General features: G+C 40.9%; 1 protein-coding gene across 1 annotated transcript in view; it reads left to right on the top strand.

Annotated features, from left to right (window-relative positions):
* Positions 1-814: 814 nt before the first annotated feature.
* The window catches only part of LOC141442876 (dipeptidyl peptidase 9-like), a 34100-nt gene continuing 11533 nt past the window's right edge, over positions 815-23381 (top strand). Inside the window, exons 1-15 of the mRNA XM_074108029.1 lie at positions 815-1358; positions 5306-5507; positions 6331-6509; positions 8036-8133; positions 8936-9038; positions 9465-9583; positions 11195-11324; positions 12230-12371; positions 14098-14278; positions 15168-15277; positions 16550-16702; positions 18502-18631; positions 19672-19776; positions 20382-20557; positions 21581-21724. Coding sequence (XP_073964130.1) covers positions 1072-1358; positions 5306-5507; positions 6331-6509; positions 8036-8133; positions 8936-9038; positions 9465-9583; positions 11195-11324; positions 12230-12371; positions 14098-14278; positions 15168-15277; positions 16550-16702; positions 18502-18631; positions 19672-19776; positions 20382-20557; positions 21581-21724 — 2259 coding nt within the window. The 5' untranslated portion in view covers positions 815-1071. The remainder of the gene's footprint in view (positions 1359-5305; positions 5508-6330; positions 6510-8035; positions 8134-8935; positions 9039-9464; positions 9584-11194; positions 11325-12229; positions 12372-14097; positions 14279-15167; positions 15278-16549; positions 16703-18501; positions 18632-19671; positions 19777-20381; positions 20558-21580; positions 21725-23381) is intronic.

Consider the following 23381-nt stretch of genomic DNA (forward strand, 5'->3'; position numbering starts at 1 on the left):
ATCTACCCGCGATTGCTGTGACGTGAGGTCCCCACTGTAGTTTAGAATCGAGCGTTATTCTAAAAATACTGTTGATTTTACAAATTCAATAGTTTGACCATTTAACTTTATATTAGAAATTGAATTCGGTGAGCTGGAAATCATACCTAGAACACCTAGAACCTCAATGTTTACGTAGTGATGCGTGATCCTTCACAGTATAAATCAACACAAGCACGGAATGTGAGCGAAGCGTCTCTGCTTCAGCTTCGACAAAAATGCTTTCGTATGTCAATCCGGTCCGCTGGCTATCTGTTTTTTTCCACAGGTCGCATTTCTCAACCGATTCCCGGACGGTATGTAACTAAGACATGAAATTCGAAAATCAAAGTTCATGTCATGCCGCCGTCCCTCTCAATAAAATAAAATAATATTAGCGTCAGTGAGACGGCAAGATACGAAGTTCTCATTTGATACTTCGTAGTATAGGGCCAAAATGGTAGAGTCCATCCATCCATCCATCCATCCAGAGTAGAGTAATGTAAATAGAAAACTTAAAATAAATAGGAAAACGTAAAATAAATAAGTAAATAAATTTCATGGGATAATTGACACTAATTAACTTTATGAATATATATATTTTATAAACTTAAATCATATTTCCTACATTTTGAAAAACTCACGATGCATTATCTACAGGCCCGAAAAACCAGTAATTTCATAAAAACTGTGATATGAAAAATAAAGCCTAGAATCGTATTAATTTTTAAGCGATTTCAAAACAAGATACTAGCAACTCTACTGAAATGTCAAACCCTCCTTATGTTGGCTGCTTTGAATTGAAGACACCGGAAGATTTCGGCCGTCAAAAACGAGTGTGTTGGCTCAATTTTTAGGCAAATATTAAATCAATTATCACCTAATTACGTTCTATAATGACTGTTACGTTATTTATATAGTCGTTATATTAGTTTAATTATATTATCAACGGGTTCGCGCTACTTTAACGACGCGGTTTCCTTTGTTTAAAGTTTTTGTTATATCATCATGAATTCGTGGTGTGAATAAATTACTGTTTTGGTGTATTTTCTCATGGAAATTGTTAAAATGGAGGTGCGGGAAGCTGGGGATGGGGCTGCGGCCGGGGAATTTGTGCGGGTGCCGTCTAAAAGATACACTTGGGCGGAAGTGAGGCAGGCCGTTCACGATCTAAGGAAGGAGTTGTCATCTCTGTCTACAATGGTTCCGATGGCAATTTCATTCCGGAAACTTGGTAACGGGAAGACGAGGATCTACTTCCTGCGGACCCCGCAGAATGGGTGGGAGATAACTCTCCTCTATACAGATGTGACACATACACCCCATGCTAACAATACCAGGTAATACACTTTTATTTTTATGACATTAAGAATCCATGTCGAACGAAAACAATTCAATTCAATGTCTTATTATTGAACACCATAACATGTTAAGCAGTACAGAAACAGAGATATGCAGAGAGCCATAACATACATGTACAGTTTTTTTAAACATTAACTGCTGCCCAAGGACATTGTAACATAAATAGATTACATGTGCATTGCCAATATTTTTTTAACCTCCTGAGGCCCAACATCCTAAATTTAGGCAAAATAGTATAAGTAGGTTTTTTTTGTAGTGCGAATGTTCGGCATTTAAACAAAATTCAGCTCAAGCTGCCGAAATTTTGGTTAAACCGGATGTAAACGAATTTCGGCCCATCCCTAGTCTTTCCGGTGGCGAATGCACTAGTCCCAAAACGCACTATTAGTCAATACACTAATTCGAAAGCCCCTCTTCTCATTAGAAAACTAGGCCCAAAATACCATATTTCTAAAAAGGCTCATTCTCGATTTACACGAGAACCATTGAGAACTAGTCCCAAATACACCTTTCCCAAAATACCCAAATTGTGGTTCACCTTTACTTCATTCTCATAATGCATGGTTCACAAAACACTCTAGTTCCAAAATACCCTAATTTTTTTCTTTTTATTTTCGAATGACTCTTTGAAATCGCTTTCAAAGTGTGCATTATTTAGATGCTTTTGAGGATGCGTATTTAATAAAATAGATACCCTATTATTTCCCTAAAAGGACGTCAGTGCCCTCAAGATTTTGTGTTCTTTAAGTTAATCAATGACAAAGGGCATTTTTCTATTATAACATTATTACGAAATCCTAAACTGAGCATGGTTCCACATTTTCATGACCATCAGATATGTTTACGTACGGAACTATGGCCTGGCTACACTTAACGATTACACCCTGTATATAGCTCAAAATAATATTTCAAAACTGTTTTTGCAAAAATACTCTTGGCGTCAGACGGCTGAAAGCAATTTCAAAGAGTCATTCGAAAATAAAAGAAAAAAAATAGGGCATTTTGGAACTAGAGTGTTTTGAGAACTATGCATTATGAGAATGAAGTATTACGCCACCTACAGGTACAATTTGGGGTATTTTGGGAAAGGTGTATTTTGGGACTAGTTCTCAATGGTTCTCGTGTAAATCGAGAATGAGCCTTTTTGGAAATATGGTGTTTTGGGCCCAGTTTCTCATGAGAAGAGGGGCTTTCGAAATTAGAGTGTGTTGACTAATAGTGCGTTTTGGGACTAGTGCATTCGCCACCGGAAAGTCCCTAGTATATATAAAAATCAATCAGATTTTTTTTTTACTTTCCTATTGGATTTTTTAGTGCAAGCTTTTTTTAGTGACTGTATTTTTTGTTGACAACCTGTACTTGCATTGTCACCCAAACACATAGATGAATTACAAAAAGCTAGCTAAAAAGTATCACACAGCATGATGTCACATGGTAGCTCACAATAAATACCAAGGTTGGGGTACTTTGACCCATGGGAGGGATACTTTGACCATGAAAACCATATAAAAACCTAAAATAAAACATTAAATTAAAACAAAAGTGTGATTGATCACAATACCAACCACATGGCAAAGAGCCATATTCTCAAAGCAATAATAAAACCAGGACTGAGTTAATCCCAAGGGCCAAAGTACCCGATCTTATGGTGCTAATAATAACTTTATTGAAAAAACTGTTACATATAATACAGTTCCAACAACATCAATTAGTAAGTAAGATCTCTAAGTTGTTGTGGCATTGCAGATCTTATATTTTTTACGGCAAGATATTAATAGATATACCTAGTTTTTTTTGGTATTTCTCAAAAGTTGTCCCGTTATGAAGTTGTCAGAAATCAGTTTTGTCAAGAAATTATTAACAATAAGGACGAGATCATAAAACATAAACTGCATAAAACATCCACCATTTCTCGCCGCAGGAAAACATCACGAAATCTTGTATTCAAAAATCGTAATTTTGTAACCACATCGAAACTTTCTATTGGATACTTTTTATCACCTTTCGCAGCAGTGCTTGCACTGTTGTGTTTCGGCGTGGAGAGTGAGACAGCCGGTGAAATTACTGGCATGTGAGGTATCCCATCTTAGACCTCTAGGTTGGCACGCGTCTGCAATTCCCCTGGTGTTGCAGATGTTTATGGGTGGTGTGATCTCTTACCATCAGGAGACCCACTTGCTCGTTTGCCATCCAATCGAATAAAAAAAAAAAAAAAAAAACCTTTACCTTTTGTATATATTTAAACGCAATATTACTCATCTTTTGTGTTGATATATTGTCAGTTTTTTTTTTTAATAAGTGGACAACTGAAAAAGGTAATTTTTTTCAGAAATTGTCATATTTCCCAAGTAGGACACCTTCCTTAGGTACACCACTCTTTTACTATGTTCTTTGTATCTTCAGGATATAGAAAATTCAGATATAGAAACAGCAACAATGCATTATGTTTATTAATCTTTGCATAATTAATAGGCTGCTTTGAATTGCAGATAATTGTATGACAAAGAAAGTGAAAGTTATAATGCAACTTTTGCTTTGTTAAAGTAATTTATGATTATCATTGGTGGGTTATTTTTAAGGGGGGAGGGGTGGCTGGCCGGGTTTTTTGTGTAAAGCTATCAGTATTATAGATTTTTGAATCAGTAGCCCAACATCCTGGGGAGGGCACGGCCCACCCGGCCCCCCCCCTCTATACGCCTATGATGATTATGATATGAATACTACTAATAGGTCACAAGGACACGCTGAAGTGACTAACTTATTAAATCAAATATTATTATTGTAAATAATCCCTTCTCAGCAATAAAGGCTTTTTGATTTTGATTTTGACTACTAATAGCACACACACACACACACAAACTTTTCTGCAGAAGTTTGTGAGTGTATGTTTGTGTATTTGTTTGTTACTCTTTCAAACTAAAACGGCTGGCTGGATAGATGTGGATGGAATTTGGTATGTAGATAGTTGGACTTTTGGAATAACACATAGGCTACTTTTATACACAATTTATCGAAACCTACCTGACTCTTATGGTGTTGCAGGTGTCCATGGGCGACGGTAATCGCTTAACATCAGGCGATCCGTTTGCTAGTTTGCCCCCTGTTCCATAAAAAAACGAGTTTTAAGCCAAAACCGAAACTTTAATTGGACATTATATCTTACTAACATTGTTGGACTCAACCTTGACTGTTCTTATATTTAGAGAGGTCATATCAGGCCCTTGTACCACAATAGTAATAAGAGCTATATTTTCTACATGATTTTCAATTTTTATATGACAAAGTTAACAAATATGTTGATTTGTAGCCCTTGTGATTTTTGTGGCACCTACAGGGGTCAGGTGATTCTGAATGATTTGACACTATTCAATAAAGTTTCTCATAACAACAAAATGTGTCTATGATAAGATTTATTTGTAAACATTCATTAGATTATCAGGTCAATGACTGGTATAGCTCATGTTAGATAACTTTATAGTTCCATAGCCATAACTAATAACGAGAGATAAAACCAAAGTTGTTGACATAACAACCCGGATAGACCAACAAAAGTTCATCCACAGGAGAAATGGTGCATAATTCTTACTGACTGGTATCTCAGAGATGGCAAGAGAAGTAGAGGACGCCAATAAACTAGATGGGAAGACGACATAACTCACAGCTGGACATCATCGGAGAAGGATAGCATGTGACAGATACAGATCCCAATGTAAAATGTTATAGGAGGCCTATGCCAAGAGGCAAAAAGGCGAAAAGAAGTTCAGAATAAAAAGGCTTATTAATATGATTATTAACTACTAATGAGGAATATTAATCAAAACAAGAAAATAGACAACCCCAATAGTTTCTTTACTAAAAAGTTGGCTTAGGGTTTTATTACTCCCTTTATGGGTTTCTATACTAAAAGTGGCCCTCATCTTTCTAGACTAGAGTGGAAGCCGCTGATCGAATCCAACGTCGCCCTCGGCGTCAACTCTGGCAAGTGGTCGCGCGAAGAACAGTTGCTATGGGAGCGGCAACGCGTAGCCGCCTGCGGTATAGCATCCTACGAACTCCACCCGAGCGGGCGGGTGCTGTTCCCGTGCTCATCGTCGCTGTTCGCTTGCGATGAGGGAGAAGGTGGACAGGTGAGCGAGACAAAAAATCTAATTTTTTCCCAAATGGCACCTCTTTTAGGTGGCTTGTGGGAAGCTACAGTGAGCTTTGCTGAACTAGTGCGATAGTGATCTCGCGAAGGCACTATGGAAGCTGTTTCCGTGCTCTTCGTCGCTGTTCGCTTGCGATGAGGGAGAAGGAGTACAGGTGAGCGAGCCAGACAAATATGTAATTTTTCCCCAATGGGCACTTCTTTTCGGTGGCTTGTGGGAAGCTGCAGTGAGGTTTACTAAACTTGTACGATAAAGTTCGCCTGAAGAGCAATTGTTATGGAAGCTGTTTCCGTGCTCTTCGTCGTTATTCGCTTGCGATGAAGGAGAAGGTGGACAGGTAAAATGAGATATTAATTAAATGCTAATGATATAGGTGGTTTAAAGAAAGATAAAGTGAAGCAGTTAAAGAACTATAATGGTGTTAAGATTGTACGAATATTTTCAAAGTCATTTGAATTGTACGTAAAAAAACCTTTCTTTCAATTATTTTATTCATGTTTAGATGCAATACTATGCACTAAATGCCCAAATTCTGTTCTAAATTTTCGAATCGTACATCAAGATATGAAATACATACGTCATGTAGGTATCCAATGCCTACAGTAGACTGTCATCATCATCATCATCATCATCATCATCCCAGTCTATATACGTCCCACTGCTGGGCACAGACCTCCTCTCAGAACAAGAGGGCTTGGGCCATAGTTCCCACGCGGGCCCAGTGCGGATTGGGAACTTCACACGCACCATTGATTTGACTGTAGTCTACTCAAATGTCATAAAATGTACAATAACGTCGCAGACCCCCCCGCTGGTGCCCCGCGCGCTCCACCTGGGCTGCGGGGCGCCGCTGACGCCGGCCATGTGCCCCCGCGCGCCGGCGCTGGTCGCGCACGCGGCGCGCGGCGACGTGTGGCTCGCGGGCCGCCGGCTGCGCCCGCAGCGGCTCACGCACGCCTGCGCCCGCGCCGACACCTCACGGTCAGTCTACATTTATGCCGCATTCACAGTCGAATAAATTAAATGACCTGTTGGCCATGAATGGGTGGAACCTTTGTGCTACTAATGTCATGTTGACATCTCATTCTTTAAAATGAAAATACAAACTGAAATATAGATGCACAGAAAAACCAGAAAAATAAGAGCATCACTGGGAATCGAACCCAGGTCGTCAGTAATCCGTACCGCGTGCTATACCGCTACACCACTGATGGTCAACGGTACCGACACGAATTTCCCCTATGCACCTCATATCTCAGCTTGTTTGTTTCTTATTTAGCCACTTAAGCAGTGACGCTAGCGACATCTATGCCGTAGCCCTCATCGAGAAACTTTTTCGGCACTCCATTGGAACTAACCGCTCACCCGGACAAGAGATATCGTTACTAAGCAATCAAATTAAGATTGTTTTTTTATTTCAATTCCAAATTTTCCCAGTGATGGTCTTATTTTTCTGGTTTTTCTGTGCATCTATATTTCAGTTTGTATTTTCATTTTAGGTTTTACGGGATGACCGTAAAAGTAAAAAATTTTGGAATTGAAATAAAAAATACAAAAAGTTTCCAAAAAAAAAACAATCTTAATTTGGATCTTAATCTCATACTTTGGCAAGGTAATCATAGTAAAATTGATTAATAAAAGGTTCCACCCTGGGTCATGCTTCAATTTGTACGACCGTATATTCAGCCGAAATGTGAGCACAACTGCTATACCAAGAGCGAAACGACAAAGAAGAAGTGAGCAGGGAGATTTATATTCAGCCGAAGCAAACAGGGAGGCTTACAATCAGCCAAAGTGAGCGGGGAGGTTTACATTCAGCCGCAATGAGCAGGAAGGTTTACATTCTGCCGAAGTGAACAGGAGAGTACATACAGCTTAAATGAGCAAGGTGATTTACATTCAGTCTAAGTAAGCAGGGAGGCTTACTTTCAGGCGAAGTGAGCAGGGAGGTTTACATTCGGCTGAAGTGAGCAGTGCGGTTCACATTTTGCCGAAGTGATCAGAAAAGTTTACATTCGGCTGAAATGAGCAGGGAGGTTTACATTCAGTCGAAGTAAGCAGGGAGGTTAACATTCAGGTGAAGTGAGCAGGAAGGTTTACATTCAGCCGAAGTAAACAGGGAGTTTTACATTCAGGCGAAGTAAGCAGAAAGGTGGGCAGGGAAGTGAGCACGACGTGTGTGTAAACACGATACTCTATACTCTTCCCGGCGCTCCGCAGAAGAGCGGTGTTTTGTGCGGATGTCAATAAATCGACAATGCGCGCGACAAACATTATAATTACTAATTATAAATAAAACAATATTTTGATTTAGAATAGAATATAATTTGAATTAGATATAATTATTATTTAATATAAATAACATAATGACGTAATACTCAATTCGTAGGTATAAATGTGCTTTATAGTCCAAGTAACTACATTATGTTAAATATTATATCATATCACCCATTATACAAACTGATAATATACTAGAAGTTTTTTTTTACATTTCTTCTTCTTTTTAGGTTATCCGACGACCCCCGCCAAGCAGGGGTGCCTTGCTACGTGACACAGGAAGAGTTCTCTCGCTACACCGGCTTTTGGTGGCAGCCATGCTCGGACGGTCAGTGGCTTTGCTATTTAATGGCGCACCCAGAGACGTTGATTAAGGGCCTGGCACGGGTGCGTCGCGGGCGCAGCCTGCGGTCGCGGGTGCTGGTACAATCGTATGCACGCGACGCGCGCAGGCAGCAGGCTTCCACCCGCTCCGTGCAGCCGCGTCAGCTATCTAGCTGAACGCCGTAGTGTTTGCGTGTACAATCTTGGTAAATGTGTTTATTCAGTGATTTTGTTTTTTTTTAACTGCACAATGAGGATGGGTTATGTTAATTAAAAATGCAAAAAAAGTGATTTGTTTCAAAATCATCAAAATTGTACATGCAGAAGAAGTTGCTCTTACGGAAGACCAGCGCCGGCTGCATGGTTGACATCATTGGTTTCTGAACGGAAAAAAAACAAGACAGAACAGGATGGCGCTCTACAACACCACTTTGACACATTTCTCCCAAACAACGCATTATTTCTCTGGAATTTTAAAGCAATTCGATTCATTGACCTTGGGAATCGCGAAAAACTTCCGAAAATATGATATTGCGTGTGTACATTTTGTATATTAAGCAAAATAAAATCACAAGTTCCAATTTCGAGCCAAAAACGAGCGATATTATCTATGCCAGTGTCAGGGAAAAAGGAATCTATTCATTATCCTGCATTGCAGTCTGTAAAGCTCTTTAACCCATTCATTGCCGCACGCTAGATTACGTACCTTGCTGCGATGCCGACGCTTCTGCAGAAAAGACGCCCACATACATACATAGGTATAGAAATCTTGTATTGAAGATAAAAAAAAAATTTTTTTTTTTCAGATGACGTGTACAGAATAGTGTATGAAGAAGTGGACGAGAGTAACGTTAAGATCTTCAGCTTCCCGTCTTCTCAGTCCAGCAGCGGTGAAGTCGAGGAGTTCAGGTGAATCTTTAACCGTTCCTTAACCTTAGAGTCGGTTCCCACTTGTCGGCTGTCGGTTCCGTTTCGTGTCGGATGCCGGTCATTTCTATAGAAAATCGGTGTCGGTCAAATGTGAATAGCTTCATATGAAATGTTCTGCGACTGGAACATCCGATTAAAATCCGGGTCTGACGTCCGACAAGTGGAAACCAGCCCTTATGGGACTATTTCGTGACACACACACACACACACACACGCACGCACGCACGCGCACTGTACCGTTTTTGTGAAACTTTAAACCTAAAATTGCTAAAAGTGGCTCCGAAGCGGTAACGTTTCGTGTGCTCTGCCTACCCCATTTGGGAATACAGGCGTGATGTTTGTGTGTGTGTGTGATAGTTATGGCTGGAAATCGAACCCAGTTTATCATCGTGCGATGTTCTTCAGATTCCCTCGAGCTGGGACTCCGAACGCCAAGTCTATCTTGAGGCTCGTGACCTTCAAGCTTCAGAAGGCGTCTCCAACCGTGCTGGACTACTACTGTGAGGGGACTACGGACTCGCAATGTAAGTAGATATAAAGAGAGAAAGAGAGAGATAGTGAGGTGGTGAGAGAGAGGTAGTCAGAGAGAGGTAGTGGAAGAGTGGTAGTGAGAGAGAGTGCTAGTGAGAGAGAGATGAAATAGTATATGTAAACAGCCATTCTCATTTTATCGTGCACCTGTCTAATTACCGTACTGCTTTTTTTGTCAGGCAAAAGCGACACGGCACTGAAACTGAGTGCACATCTAGAAAAAGGATGGCTGCCATTTACATTTATCTGTGCACTCAAGTCTAATTACCGTGTCACTAGTGCGGGTAAACAGCAGTACGGTAATTAGACAGGTTCACAATAAAATGAGAATGGCCGTAAATATAGTTTTTTCTCCAATAAGTTTACACATGTAGTAAATAATCCGTATTATTGTAAAGTTTCATTAAAATCTAATTAGGTCATAGTTTTGTTAGTAAGTTTAGTAGTTTTTTTATAAACCATAAAATATCTGTCCCTGGTCTGTACACAAGTAAAAACCTTTGATAAAAATCTTCTAAAAATTTTTTATTAGCTTGAACCCTCATCGAAATAGCAAGTACTATATAGTAGATTGATAACCAAGGGTGGAAAGTGACCTATTTCACCCGAGATACGGATGTTCGGCGTTCAACCTTCAGTGTTGTGTATAAGCTTGATCACGACGTGCATATAGATGGCCATGCCGAAACGTGAAAAAAAAGTGTCATTGACGTAACTCAATTATCCTCGACTCCGTGGCTAATGTAGTAATGTAAGTAATTTTTAATTTTTTGATTAGCCACGGAGTCGAAGATAATTGAGTTACGTCAATGACACTTTTTTTCACGTTTCGGCATGGCCATCTAGATGCACGTCGTGACCAAGGAGCTTATATACAACACTGGAGGTTGAACGCCGAACATCCGTTTGAAACAAGAAATTTGATCTTTATTACGTCACGAACATATTCCATCTCTTTCTTTAGTTAGGTTAAGAAAGAGATGGAAGTCATTCGTGAAATGTGAAAGAAAGAGATGGAATATATAAATAAGTAATAAAGGTCAAACTTCTACGTTCGGCGTTCAACCTCCAGTTTTGTATATAAGCTCCTTGGTCGTGACCAACTCGATTTTTTTATAGTCGGCCGTGGCAAGTGGCCAGTCGAAAAGGTACCGTTGGAGGTTGGATATAAGTGAATTCAATTTATTATTATTCTAATTTTTTTGTAGTATTTTACTTTCCTCACAGTCGAAATGAAAAGTAGAGTGTCTAACTCGGGTGAAATTATCCATTTCCCCTCAAACTATTGGCGCTCTCACTTCGTTCGAAATATCTCGGGTGAAATGGGTCACTTTCCACCCTTGGTTATCAATCTACTATTGTGGGAAAGAGTAACACATCCATACAAACTTGCGTTTATAATATTGAGGGTGAGATGAGATTGAGATGAGATATCATTGAGATACGTCACTACTTTAAAAAAAACTCGTAGCTCAAAATAGATAACTTTTCTGAGTGAACTTTATAGACATTACATCAAGGTTCAATTTTGTTGACATATTGATATTAGATACGAGATTTTTTCAAAGTAGTGACGATATACTATTTATTTGTGTGACCGACAGCGTTCGAGTGCACCAGCGACGCCAGCGAAGTTGTAGACATCCGATGGTTCGACCTGCGGCAGTCGCTGCGCGAGACGTTCCCCTGGTTCGAGTATCTGGCGAGGGTGGGCTGGACGCCCTGCGGACAGTAGTAAGTCATCATCATCGTCGAGTGTACAGTCGACATCGAAGATATCTTACACTTTACAATCTTGTCGCTGTCACTTTGAACTTTTGTATAAAACTGTCAGATGGCATACAGTGACAAGAAAATGTGTAAAGATATGTTTGACCTCTTTAGTTAACTTTAGAAAAAAAACTTTTTTTTATTGTTCTTGTCACCTAAGAAAAAAAAACCGGCCAAGAGCGTGTCGTACACGCCCAGGATATGGTTCCGTAGCCATTACGTAAAAATCAAATAATTTTTCTAAGGATTCGTATTGTGTACTGCATCTTCCAAGTTTAGGTATATTTTATACCTTAGGCTGCTATTTACTCTTAAACTACTAATAATTCTCGAGCAATCTTAGCCGCTATAATTTTCCTTGTAAATTTGATATATTTACTATACTACCATTCTGATTTTTTTCAAATTTTATCACCCAAAAGTTTAGATTTTAGAGGGGGGGGGGGGACGCTCGATTTCAATGAAAATTTGCACTTTCAAGTTGAGTATTTCGCAAACAGATCACTGAATAGAAAAATTGTCTTAGCAACCCCCAACTAATGGTTTTAAAAGACCTATCCAACGATACTCCACAATATAGGGTTAGTCGACAAAAAAAATCACCCCCAATTTACGTCTATGGGAGGTAACCCAAAAAAAAATATTTTACTTTTTTTATTGTACCACTTTGTCGGCGTGACTGACATGTATATTCATGTCAAATTACAGCTTTCTAGTACTAACGGTCTTTGAGCTTTCCTAGTTGACTACGGAACCCTAAAAATGGTTTTATTTACAACACTACTCGCACATCTCTGGTGGAGACGCAGCATTAAAAGCTTCTTAGTTTTTTTAAACTAGCCACATTTGAACCAGCTGTTGTCCACCAGCGTATGGGTCCAACTCCTGGATCGCAAGCAGCAGCGGTTGGAATTGGCGCTGATCCCGGTGTCGGAGTTCGTCACGCCGGCGCACTACCCGGCAGCGCCCGCGCAGGCCTCCCCCCAGCCGGCGGGACACGTGGAGGAACAGGTCAGTGCAAGTTCCTGTTTATGCTGGATCTAGGCGACATGAAATGACTTTTTATGCTCTAGTGCATAAAGTAAAATCTTCTACCAAGGTAATCAGCCACAAACAAAAAAGTTTCTATATATTTTTTTCATCACACTTGTTCGTAAACAGTGTCGTAACATGCAGGCTACCTTGGTTGCAACCCCCCAAATAAAACCCTCGACCTTAATGTGCTCGTCATGAAACCCGTGGTCGGTAAATGAGTCATTGCGCGTACACATTGTCTTGTCATGAAGCCCAATTTCGGTAAATTAGTCAAGGCCCGTACTGATGGTGCTGCGCGTGGCGTAGCAGCAGGACCACATGGACCACCACGTTCACACGCACGTTGCGGCGCATGCTGCGGGAGGGGAGGTAGAGGGCGACGTTGCCAAAAGCACAGCCTAAGGTATCGCCAATATTTGGAAGAATTATATTTTTTCTTTTACAAATATAAAATTTTACTTGCAAATGTGATGAAAAACATTGTATGTCGCACGGGCGGTACTAAAATTACGAACATCGACTCATTAAAGCCCTCAGTCTTCGACTTCGGGCTTCTAATAGACTCTCGTTCGTAATTCCTTATTTACCGCCCTTAAGACACAATATACTATTAATAATTTTTCTTTTATGTAAAACTAAAAATCAATCAAAATAAATCAATAAAACGAAAAATTTATTATTATATAGCAATGCATAATAATAAAAGGTACCTAGTAAGAAAGTGAACAATTTTAAGCCCTCTTGTTCTGAGAGGAGGCCTGTGCCCAGCAGTGGGACGTATATAGGCTGGGATGATGATGATGATGATGTTGCTAATCAGTTTCCTCTCAATCGAAGTAAAAAGCAGTATAAAACTCGAGCATTAAACCCATTTTCCCCTCGACGTGTCTACGTAGGTCTCGTCGCTTATAAGCGGTATCTTCCAGACAACTATATACCAAGTACAAAGGAACTTACAATTATGTTAAAATTAGGTGACAGAAACAAAAATATAGGAGAAACAAAAATCAGTAATACGACCGACGACCGGATGGCCAAGTGGTTAGAGAACCTGACTACGAAGCTTGAGGTCCCGGGTTCGATTCCCGGCTGGGCAGATATTTGTATGAATAATACGAATGTTTGTTCTCGGGTGTTGGATGTTTAATATGTATTTAAGTATGTAATTTATCTATATAAGTATGTTTATCCGTTGCCTAGTATCCAGTGTACAAGCTTTGCTTGGTTTGGGACTAGGTCAATTGGTGTCAAGTGTCCCATGATATATTTTTTTTTATTCGACTGGATGGCAAACGAGCAAGTGGGTCTCCTTATGGTAAGAGATCACCACCGCCCATAAACATCTGCAACACCAGGGGCCAACCTAGAGGCCTAACATGGGATACCTCAAGTGCCAGTAATTTCACCGGCTGTCTTACTCTCCACGCCGAAACACAACAGTGCAAGCACTGCTCTGATATTTGTGGAGAACCAAATAAAAAAGCTCTTTTCTGCACATGACATATTTTTATTTTTTATAATAACGAATTACATGTCTGCGCTCGCTAATGAACAAACGACGTAAGGGCCTGTCACTAATTAAAGCTGTCAGCTGTCAAATTAAAAGTAAATTAATTTTGTATGTACCTGTTTTGTACATTATATATTTTTTATTATTAATATAAATATAAATACAAATAAACATGAGACTTTTTTCCAACAGCAAGTACAAATCTTAATACAAGAGACGGCGCCGGACGCGTGGATAAACGTGCACGACATACTCCACTTCCTGCCGTCGGAGGGGGGCACGGTCCGGTTCGTGTGGGCCTCAGAGCACACCGGACACCTGCACCTGTACCTGATAACTTGCCGGATCGCCCAGTCGCCGCCCGCCCCGCGCTGTGAGTACCTTATACCTTTAAAAATCCTCTCTCCCTCCCTCTCTTTCTGTCTCGCTTTCTATCGCTCACTCTCCGTCTCTATCTCTCTCTTTCCCTCTCTTTCCCGCTCTACCTCTTCTCACTCCCTCCCTCCCTCTCTCTCCCTTACTCTATCCCCCTCTCTCTGCGTGTGTAAGTGTGCACGACATGCTCCACTTCCTGCCGTCGGAGGGGGGCACGGTCCGGTTCGTGTGGGCCTCAGAGCACACCGGACACCTGCACCTGTACCTGGTCACTTGCCGGATCGCCCAGTCGCCGCCCGCCCCGCGCTGTGAGTACCCTATAGACAAGAAAATGTTGTAGTCATAGTATATTAAATTCCCGAGGCCAACCATATAAATATTGTAAAAAAAACTATCTCTCTCTCCTCCCTCCCTTCCTGTCTCCATCTCTCTCCCTTTCTTTTCTCTCTTTCCCTTCCTCTCTGTCTCTCTCTCTCTACCCTCTTTCCCTATGTGTGTGTCTGTGTCCGCTTCGAGTTGGCGTCGGAACACACCGGGCACCTGTACCTGGCCACATTCACTCTCCTCCTGATCACATTGTTAAAAAAAACATCTCTCTCTCCCTCCCTCCCTTCCTGTCTCCATCTCTCCCTTTCTCTCTCTCTCTCTCTCTCTCTCTCTCTCTCTCTCTCTCTCTCTCTCTCTCTCTCTGCCCTCTTTCCCTATGTGTGTGTCTGTGTCCGCTTCGAAAAAAAAACATCTCTCTCTCTACCTTTCTCCACTCTTTCTCTCCCTTCTGCCCTCCCCTCGTCTCCCTCTCAATGGAGTTATATGGGGGAGACCTATGTCCAACACTTGACGTCCTTCGGCTGATATGATGTTAATCTAATATATGTTTCTGTCAACAGCCGTGCTAGAGATGATCACCGAAGACGAGACCCTGGCCGCTGGACCCAACATCATCAGCCGCGAGGCCATCACCGCCGGCGAGTGGGAGGTGCTTGGACGGAAGATATGGGTGAGGGCATACTACCTGTAAACTAGATTAACTTGGTAGAAAAATAATATTCTATTTAGTTTTTCTGTTGACAGCCAAAAAAAATTAGAAATTGTATATTGGTTGTAAATTCAAGTTCAAATCATTTATTCAGTAAATAGGCCGCAATGGGCACTTTTACACGTCATTTTTTAAACTACCAGCGCTTTCGGAAAGACCATCATTGCCAAGAAGAATGCGCCGCCAGAAACTTGGCAGTCATTTTTACAAAATAAAATAATTACAAACACAATACTTAAAAACTACAGTAGGTATAAATTAAAAAAAAAAAGAGAATAATAATTCAGGGATGTATGGGGTCCCTTATTAACAAAATTAAACACTATATCTACGTTCAGTGGAAGTGTAGAATGCTTCCACCGTCTTAAAAAATAATAATAAAGAATAATAATAATATAATATTAATAATGCAGCGTCTTTAAATTGTCATTTCTGACTTCAAATTTAATTACTTGTCTACTGAATTAATAAATCGGCGACTAATTTTAAGCGCCTAATGAATACTTTTCAAGCGACTGTATCTATGTAATCCAGGCTACGTTTTAATGAATCAGCGTGGCGATTATTACTAAATTTGTAATAGGTCTTCAAATGTTAAGCTTCTAATAAATGTATATTTTGCATATCTTGCATCTATAAAACAATTTTAACAGACTAATTTCGTCACATCGAAAATACAAACTGAGACATGGATGCACAGAAAAACCAGAAAAGAGACCAGCACTGGGAATCGAACCCAGGTCCTCAGCAATCCGTGCTGCGTGCTATAACCCCTACACCACTGCTGGACAGGAATCTAGACACGAATTTTTCCTATGCATACAATATCTCAGGTTGCTTATTTCTACTATGCTACTTAAGCAGCAGCACTCTACATCTATGTTTCGTCGAGACACGTCACACTCTTTCGGAACTAACCGCTCACCCAGACAAGAGATGTTACTTTTACGGGTATAGACCATATCGAAAATATAAACAACAAATAACAAAGTTGGAGTTGAAATAAAAAATACAAAAAGACTCCAAAAAAACCAATCATAATTTTGTCACCTTTATTTTTATACGTAACGGTAACGCATATTCGTTTAATAGAAGCTGTTCTAAACCTGTTGCTTACATACAAAAAAAGACGTTCCGTTGCAGATGCTAAAGAAGGAATTATCTTATTCCTTTGTCCGGTGATAATGTGTGCCAAGGTGGTGTCCAGAAGATTGAACCACATCAATCCCGCAGGTAGACGAGACCCGGAACCTGGTATACTTCGTGGGGCTCCGCGAGACGCCTCTGGAGCGGCACCTGTACGTGGCACCGCTGGCCCCCCCGCGGCCGCACGCCGTCGCGCTGCTCACCGCCGTCGGCCAGTCATGCTCCGTCGACATCGACGCTGTGAGTCGAAAAATACAGCACAAATTACGCGACTGACAACTCGAAAAGTTACGCTCGACTGGTTTCACTCTAAAACCAAATGTAACAGAAATTAAATTACGCGACTCACAACTCGAAACCGAATGCAGCAGAAAGTACGCTACCGAAAATACGCGACTCATAACAACAAATTAATAATAATAAAACATTTTTTTTTAATAACTCTTAGCTTCAGTAAAAAATTCAAATTCAAAATTCAAATGATTTATTCAGTAAATAGGCCGCAATGGCACTTTTACACGTCATTTTTTAAACTAACAGCGCTTGCGGAAAGGCCAATGGCCAAAAAGAATGCGCCGCAAGAAACTTGGCAGAAAGTCATTTTTTCATAATAAGTAATATAATTACAAATAAAATTACAAGTAAACTTCAGTAAGCTAGTTTAGAAGATAAATACGAAATACGAACTTACCCTACAAAATATGATGGAAAAACATTATTTACTACGAGTACATAAGCGCCGTTCACAAGGTCAGCATTATGCTGATTTAGGGACTATTTCGTGACCGTGATACGTAGTTTTTTAGTTGTCTTTGCGTATATTATGTTACAATTAGACCCCGTTATCAAGTGGACAGTTTGTTGGCTGCGTAAGATTATTGATGGGCAATGTCAATGAAGCCGTGGTGGCCTAGTGGTTTGACCCATCGCCTCTCAAGCAGAGGGTCGTGGGTTCAAACCCCGGCTCGCACCTCTGAGTTTTTCGAAATTCATGTGCGGAGTTACATTTGAAATTTACCACGAGCTTTGCGGTGAAGGAAAACATCGTGAGGAAACCTGCACAAACCTGCGAAGCAATTCAATGGTGTGTGTGAAGTTCCCAATCCGCACTGGGCCCGCGTGGGAACTATGGCCCAAGCCCTCTCATTCTGAGGGCAGGCGGTGCCCTGCAGTGGGACGTATATAGGCTGAATGTCAATAAAAAATAAATAAATTGAGTTTTCAGATACATTTTGGAGTTCCCATACATAGCTACAACGTTTGGACTTAGATAGTTTGTATTGCGCATTACTAAATGCTAGGTAGCCACCAAACTGAGTGACTGACTGACTAACTGGTTTCGCGATTTCGCAAATACTTTCATTCATATTTACTTTATACTTGTTTATTTTGTGTTTATGTAATTTGCGAAATGCGAATAAACGTTTTCTATTTTTTTTTTCAAATTGCCCGCTTGATAACGGGGCATAGTAATAATAAATATCACGGGACAATTCACACCAATCGACCTAGTCCCAAAGTAAGCTTAGCAAAGCTTGTGTTATGGGTACTAAGCAACGGATAAATATAATTATATAGATAGATACATACTTAAATACATATTAAACACCCAAGACCCGAGAACAAACATTCGTATTTTTCATAAAAATATCTGCCCTGACACGGGAATCGAACCCGGGACCTCAAGCTTCGTAGTCAGGTTCTCTAACCACTAGGCCATCTGGTCGTCTAAATTTAATATAATGTCACAAGTAAATGGTTTTCTATTTCTTTTTAACGTCTGTAAGCACTGTGTGTGTGTGTGTGTGTCTGTTTTGAAGCAGCAGTGCTTGCACTGTTGTGTTTCGGCGTGGAAAGTAAGACAGCCGGTGAAATTACTGGCACTTGATGTATCCCATCTTAGGCCTCTAGGTTGGCAACGCATCTGCAATCCTTCTGATGTTGCTGGTGTCTTTAAGCGGTGGTGATCTCTTACCATCAGGAGACCCACTTGCTAGTGTGCCATTCAGTGGATTAAAAAAAAATGGTGTTATCTGCAGGAATGCTCCCTGGCCGTCATAACGTCGTCGAACATCAGCACTGTTCCGTCCACGCGGGTGTACCGCATCGCGCACACCCCCCAACCCACCCTGATAGCCCAGGGCCTGCTCATGGACAGGGCGCCGAGCGGTAAGACATCAAGTTATGCGGTCTTTTACGCACTCACCACCTTCCCATCGCCGTCAGCCTAAGTCCACTGCCGTTTACCTGTACTGTAAGTTTTGTTTTTCTTCTAAAAACGGCGAAACACAACTGATAAATACAAATTATGATTATGAGTTTAGATATCAAGTAGAATTACTGACTTAGCAAAACCCACGAATATTTTTTCAAATAATAAATGCAATTAACTAACAAAATGAAAAAAATATTTTGGTGTGTCTGAAGTTTTCAGTTATTTATTTAAACACCTTGTATAAGAATAAAAGAAGTATAATTTATTGTCAATAACTGTGTACGGTCAAGGACTTTAAGGCTGCGTTCAGACACGGCGGGAATCGCGCGGTTTTGAGCGCACCGTCCCTTTTCAGAGTATTGCTTGAGAAAGTGACGGTGAGGTAAACCGCGCGATTCCCGCCGTGTCTGAACGCAGCCTAATTCATGAGAACGCGATGCATGGTGGCTCAGGAATTAAATTAAAGTCCTTTCACGCAATGTAGGTAAACTCTTACAGCCTTATTCATAAAAAAACATCTAATTCGAATTTAATCCGAACTTACACTTGGACTAGTTACTCCTTGACCAAATAAGTATTAAGTTAAGTAAACATGGACTAGCGAGGTATTAGCTAAACATTTATTAAACCTAGACTATGACGTAAACAATGGCAACTCAGCGTGAATAAAATAAAAAAATGAGCTATTGAATGAACAAGAAATGTCTTTAATCTGTGGTATGAACCCATATCCGAAGAAGAAAGTAACCAAATATAACATGCGGCCGAGCATGGCGCTGTTTTGTAGACCGAGAGAAGAGTTTGCCCAAGACTAAGCCTGGATTAGCTTACTCTTTCCTTACTTCTTGTTTATTAATACTGACTTTTACTAATCTCAAGTTCAACCTCGAATTAAAGTTAAACCTACTCTACTCCACGTTTATGAATAAGGCTGTTAAGGTGTATCTCGATATAAGGCTTGTGATAGTCACTAATTTTGATTGCTTTGTACCAGAAACTCCGTCCGATACGCGCAGTTACAACGGTTCCTGGGACAGCCGTTCTGGCGACGGGGACAACGACGAGACAGACTCCAGCGAGGCGTCGCTACTCGTCAAAGGTTGGTACACTCACCAGCACCATATATGCGTGAAATATCGATGGTTAAAATATCGTCGGTCAAAATTTCGAACCTAACCTAACCTATGTTAGATATATTAATTTTCGATATTCAGATACGTCCCCAAAAAAAGGTTTATATTAAAAATATTTTTTTAACAATAGTAGATTGTACAACAAGAGCATAAAACGAGCCATTTTGCCCGAGACGTTACGGCGAGGTTGGATAGACATGTCGAAGGGAAAATGGGATTAATGCTCGAGTTTTACACTCTGCTTTTCACTTCGATTGAGAGGAAATGAAATAGGAACAGTGGAAACATTGTTCACTTACTAGGTACCTTTTATTTTTCATGCATTGCTATATTATTATTAATTTTTTATTTTTATTGATTTATTTTGATTGATTTTTAGATTTATATAAAATAAAAATTAATTAAAAAAATATGTAGAAACTTTTTGGTTTGTGGCTGTTGACACTTGATGGCCTTGGTCTTAAAAGAAGATTTTAGTTTATGCCTAGATTAAACACGAACTTTACGAGCATGAAAATTGAAAAAACTTTTTTATAATACTTTTTTCACGAGGCCTACTTATTATTTCCAGAGCACATCCTCAGCTCGTCGCAGTGCCCCCCGCCGCCGCAGATATTCAGCACGCGGCTGTCGTGCGGGCTGCCGGCCTACTGCGCCCTCTGGCGGGGGGCCCGCTCGGGGAGGGGGCCCACCGTGCTCCACGTGTACGGGGGGCCTGAGGTCCAGACCATCACTAACAGCTACAAGGTCAGGATTAGGGGCCATACATTGCAAACATTTTTATAACTAAGTGTATCACTTATGTGTCCTGAGTCACGTAACAACACTAAAAAGTTGATTGACCCAATGATTGCAACGATGTACCATCAGCCAAATATGTGGTCTACCACCCTAAAATTGACAATCGTTTGCATGTCATAAAACAATAATGCCAATAGACGTGTCTGTCAACCTGAAAGTTCGACTCTGGCGACATATTCATTTGATAGGAACTTGTTTAAAAATTGATAGACCGCTTATTTTGCTGATGGTACCTACAAGAAAAAGTAGATCGACTCACAAGCCTAAGGTTCCGTTTCCACCAGAGAGGTGCGAGGATGTTTTGCGAGAAATGTTTTCATGAACCATTAGAGAAGCTTCATTTACTCCTCGCACAGCACACCTCTAGTGGAAACAGCTGAGCGGAGCGAGGCTAAGTAAATAAAGCGTTTGTACTGGTTCATGAAAACACATACCCGGAAAAAAACCTCGCATATCTCTAGCTGACCAGATGTTAGGTGTCAGATGTGATGTAGGATTTTATGGGGTGCAAATCCATTAAAAGTTAGGAGTTGTGACAGTTTTACGGGACAGGATAACGACACTAAAATGTTGATTGACCCATAAACTAAAAGCCACCATTCCCCGTCGCACCTGCCTCAAAAGTGCCCGTAACTCCAGCAGCGTTTGCGTTTCCTCGCTTCCCATACAACAAACGTGATTGTTTTGCCGTTTTTTTCCTTGATATTAATAACGGCAACGTCGGCAACAGGTAGACGCTTGAAATATTCACAGAATCTTTAGTTGAATAATTACTATAAAAATTAAAATAAAATCAATATTTAAGGGGGGCTCCCATACAAAAAAAACTTGTTTTTTTTTGCCGTTTTTTGCTTATCTCTAATTTTGTATGGTACGGAACCCTTCGTGCGCGAGTCCGACTCGCACTTGGCTGGTTTTTGATCAGTTTGGTTAGCTGTATAACCTACAGTGTCCGCGTCCTCACCACAGGGCATCCGGCAACTCCGCATGCACATGCTGGCGGCGCGCGGTTTCAACGTGGTCGCGATCGACTCGCGGGGCTCCAAGCACCGCGGCCGCGCCTGGGAGAGCGCCATACGCGGCAAGATGGGGCAGGTGGAGCTCGACGATCAGGTCAGTGGCTGTGGCCTCGGAAGACTAAGGCACCCACCGCCGACGATGAGCGAGAAGCGAGTAGAGCGAGTAACTAGAAACGAGCGGGTGAGCAGCGAGAAGCGAGTGTAGTTTTGTCGCTGGCTGTAAGCGAGTGTTCGCGTGCGACGGGCGATTACTCGCTCCACTCGACTCGCTCGTGCGGGGCGGCCGCCAAGCTGACACGAGCGAGTATCTATAGCTCAGCGAGTTTCATAGCTGCGACAAAAGATGTGAGAGCGAGTTCTCGCCGACAGTGTGAACAGCCAGCGATCAACTATTAATTATATGTGTCTCTTTTACTCACGCAGGATCTTATATCTTTTGTTCGCTTCTTGAGCGAGAAAATAGTCGATAGCCAATCGTTTCCTCGTTGGCGGTGAGACAACTGCCTTAAGGTGCGGCCACGTGCTAGTCGCTCGACGCTCGTTGCCAGCGATAAATCTGGTCACGTGACCATAGTGAAATAGGACAAGTATGTAAACTCTGACCCTTTAGGAGGCTTAACCGCCTACGCCGGCGCGGACGCTTAGGGTTGTCGATGTCTATTTTAAATTAATTACCTACCGGCAAATAATTTTAGTACGAAAGTTAACTTAAAATTTTCTTATGTCTCTGTCTAGGCTAGACAAACATGATTCTATGCCGGTATATTATTATTATACTAATTTTAAAAATATTTATAAATTCGCTGGAGTGGCGATGGCGACTGTGTAATGCACATACTACATGATACTACTCATGTTTACCTACACATGATACTATAACTATATAAAACGTTAGAAACGAATGGCAAGATGCTAGTACCTAATTATAATTATTGGTTGGTTACTACTAATTTACAACTATACCTAATACGAAAAAATTACGTAAGTACGAGTACGCGAACGTAAAAGGTGATAAAGCGCGAGACGAGCGAGCTAAAATCAAAACGTAAGGCACCGCTAGCAGCGCTGCTTTGACTAAAGAATACTTAATCCTTAAATTATCAGTGTGTGCGTGCGTACCGGCGCCAACCGGCGCGCACACATTTAAGCCGCGCGATGTACATTTGTTTGTAGTGAACTTACTTCTCCTATTTTACTATGACGTGCCCTATTTTGAATTTCTCACTATTCAAAAAAGCAGCGTCAAGTCGCCGCGTCGACCAGCAGCATCAAGATGGCTGCTTGCAGGAATGATCTTGGTCTTGGAAGCTTCTTAACCTTCCTTTAGTGGCAGTCGTGGCAGTGGCACAAATAAAAGTAATTGAAGTGAATGAAAAAAAAAACAGTGCTTTTTTCCTAAATTTAAGAGGTTTTTTTTATTCCAGCGATAAAGCTCAACATTTTCCGCTTTATTGCTATATGTCACGTGACCAGATTTGACGCTGAAAACGAGCGTCGAGCGACTGCATGTGGCCGCGCCCTTAATGTTGAACGATAGTCTTGAAACACCACGATACCATATAAGTAATATACAGGGTGTAACATTCAGATCGGTCAGTATGGGAAAGTCTGAAACTATAAGACATACGATAAACTGTTGTGAGGAACCATGCCATCAATTTTAATGACAATAAACTGTATTCATAGATAAAAAAAAACCGGGTTGTTTTGAAAAATAAAACTTAAATTATTTGGATATCGATAATGTAGAT

This window comes from Choristoneura fumiferana, chromosome 26 (genome assembly GCF_025370935.1).
Source record: "Choristoneura fumiferana chromosome 26, NRCan_CFum_1, whole genome shotgun sequence".
Lineage (NCBI taxonomy): Eukaryota > Metazoa > Arthropoda > Insecta > Lepidoptera > Tortricidae > Choristoneura > Choristoneura fumiferana.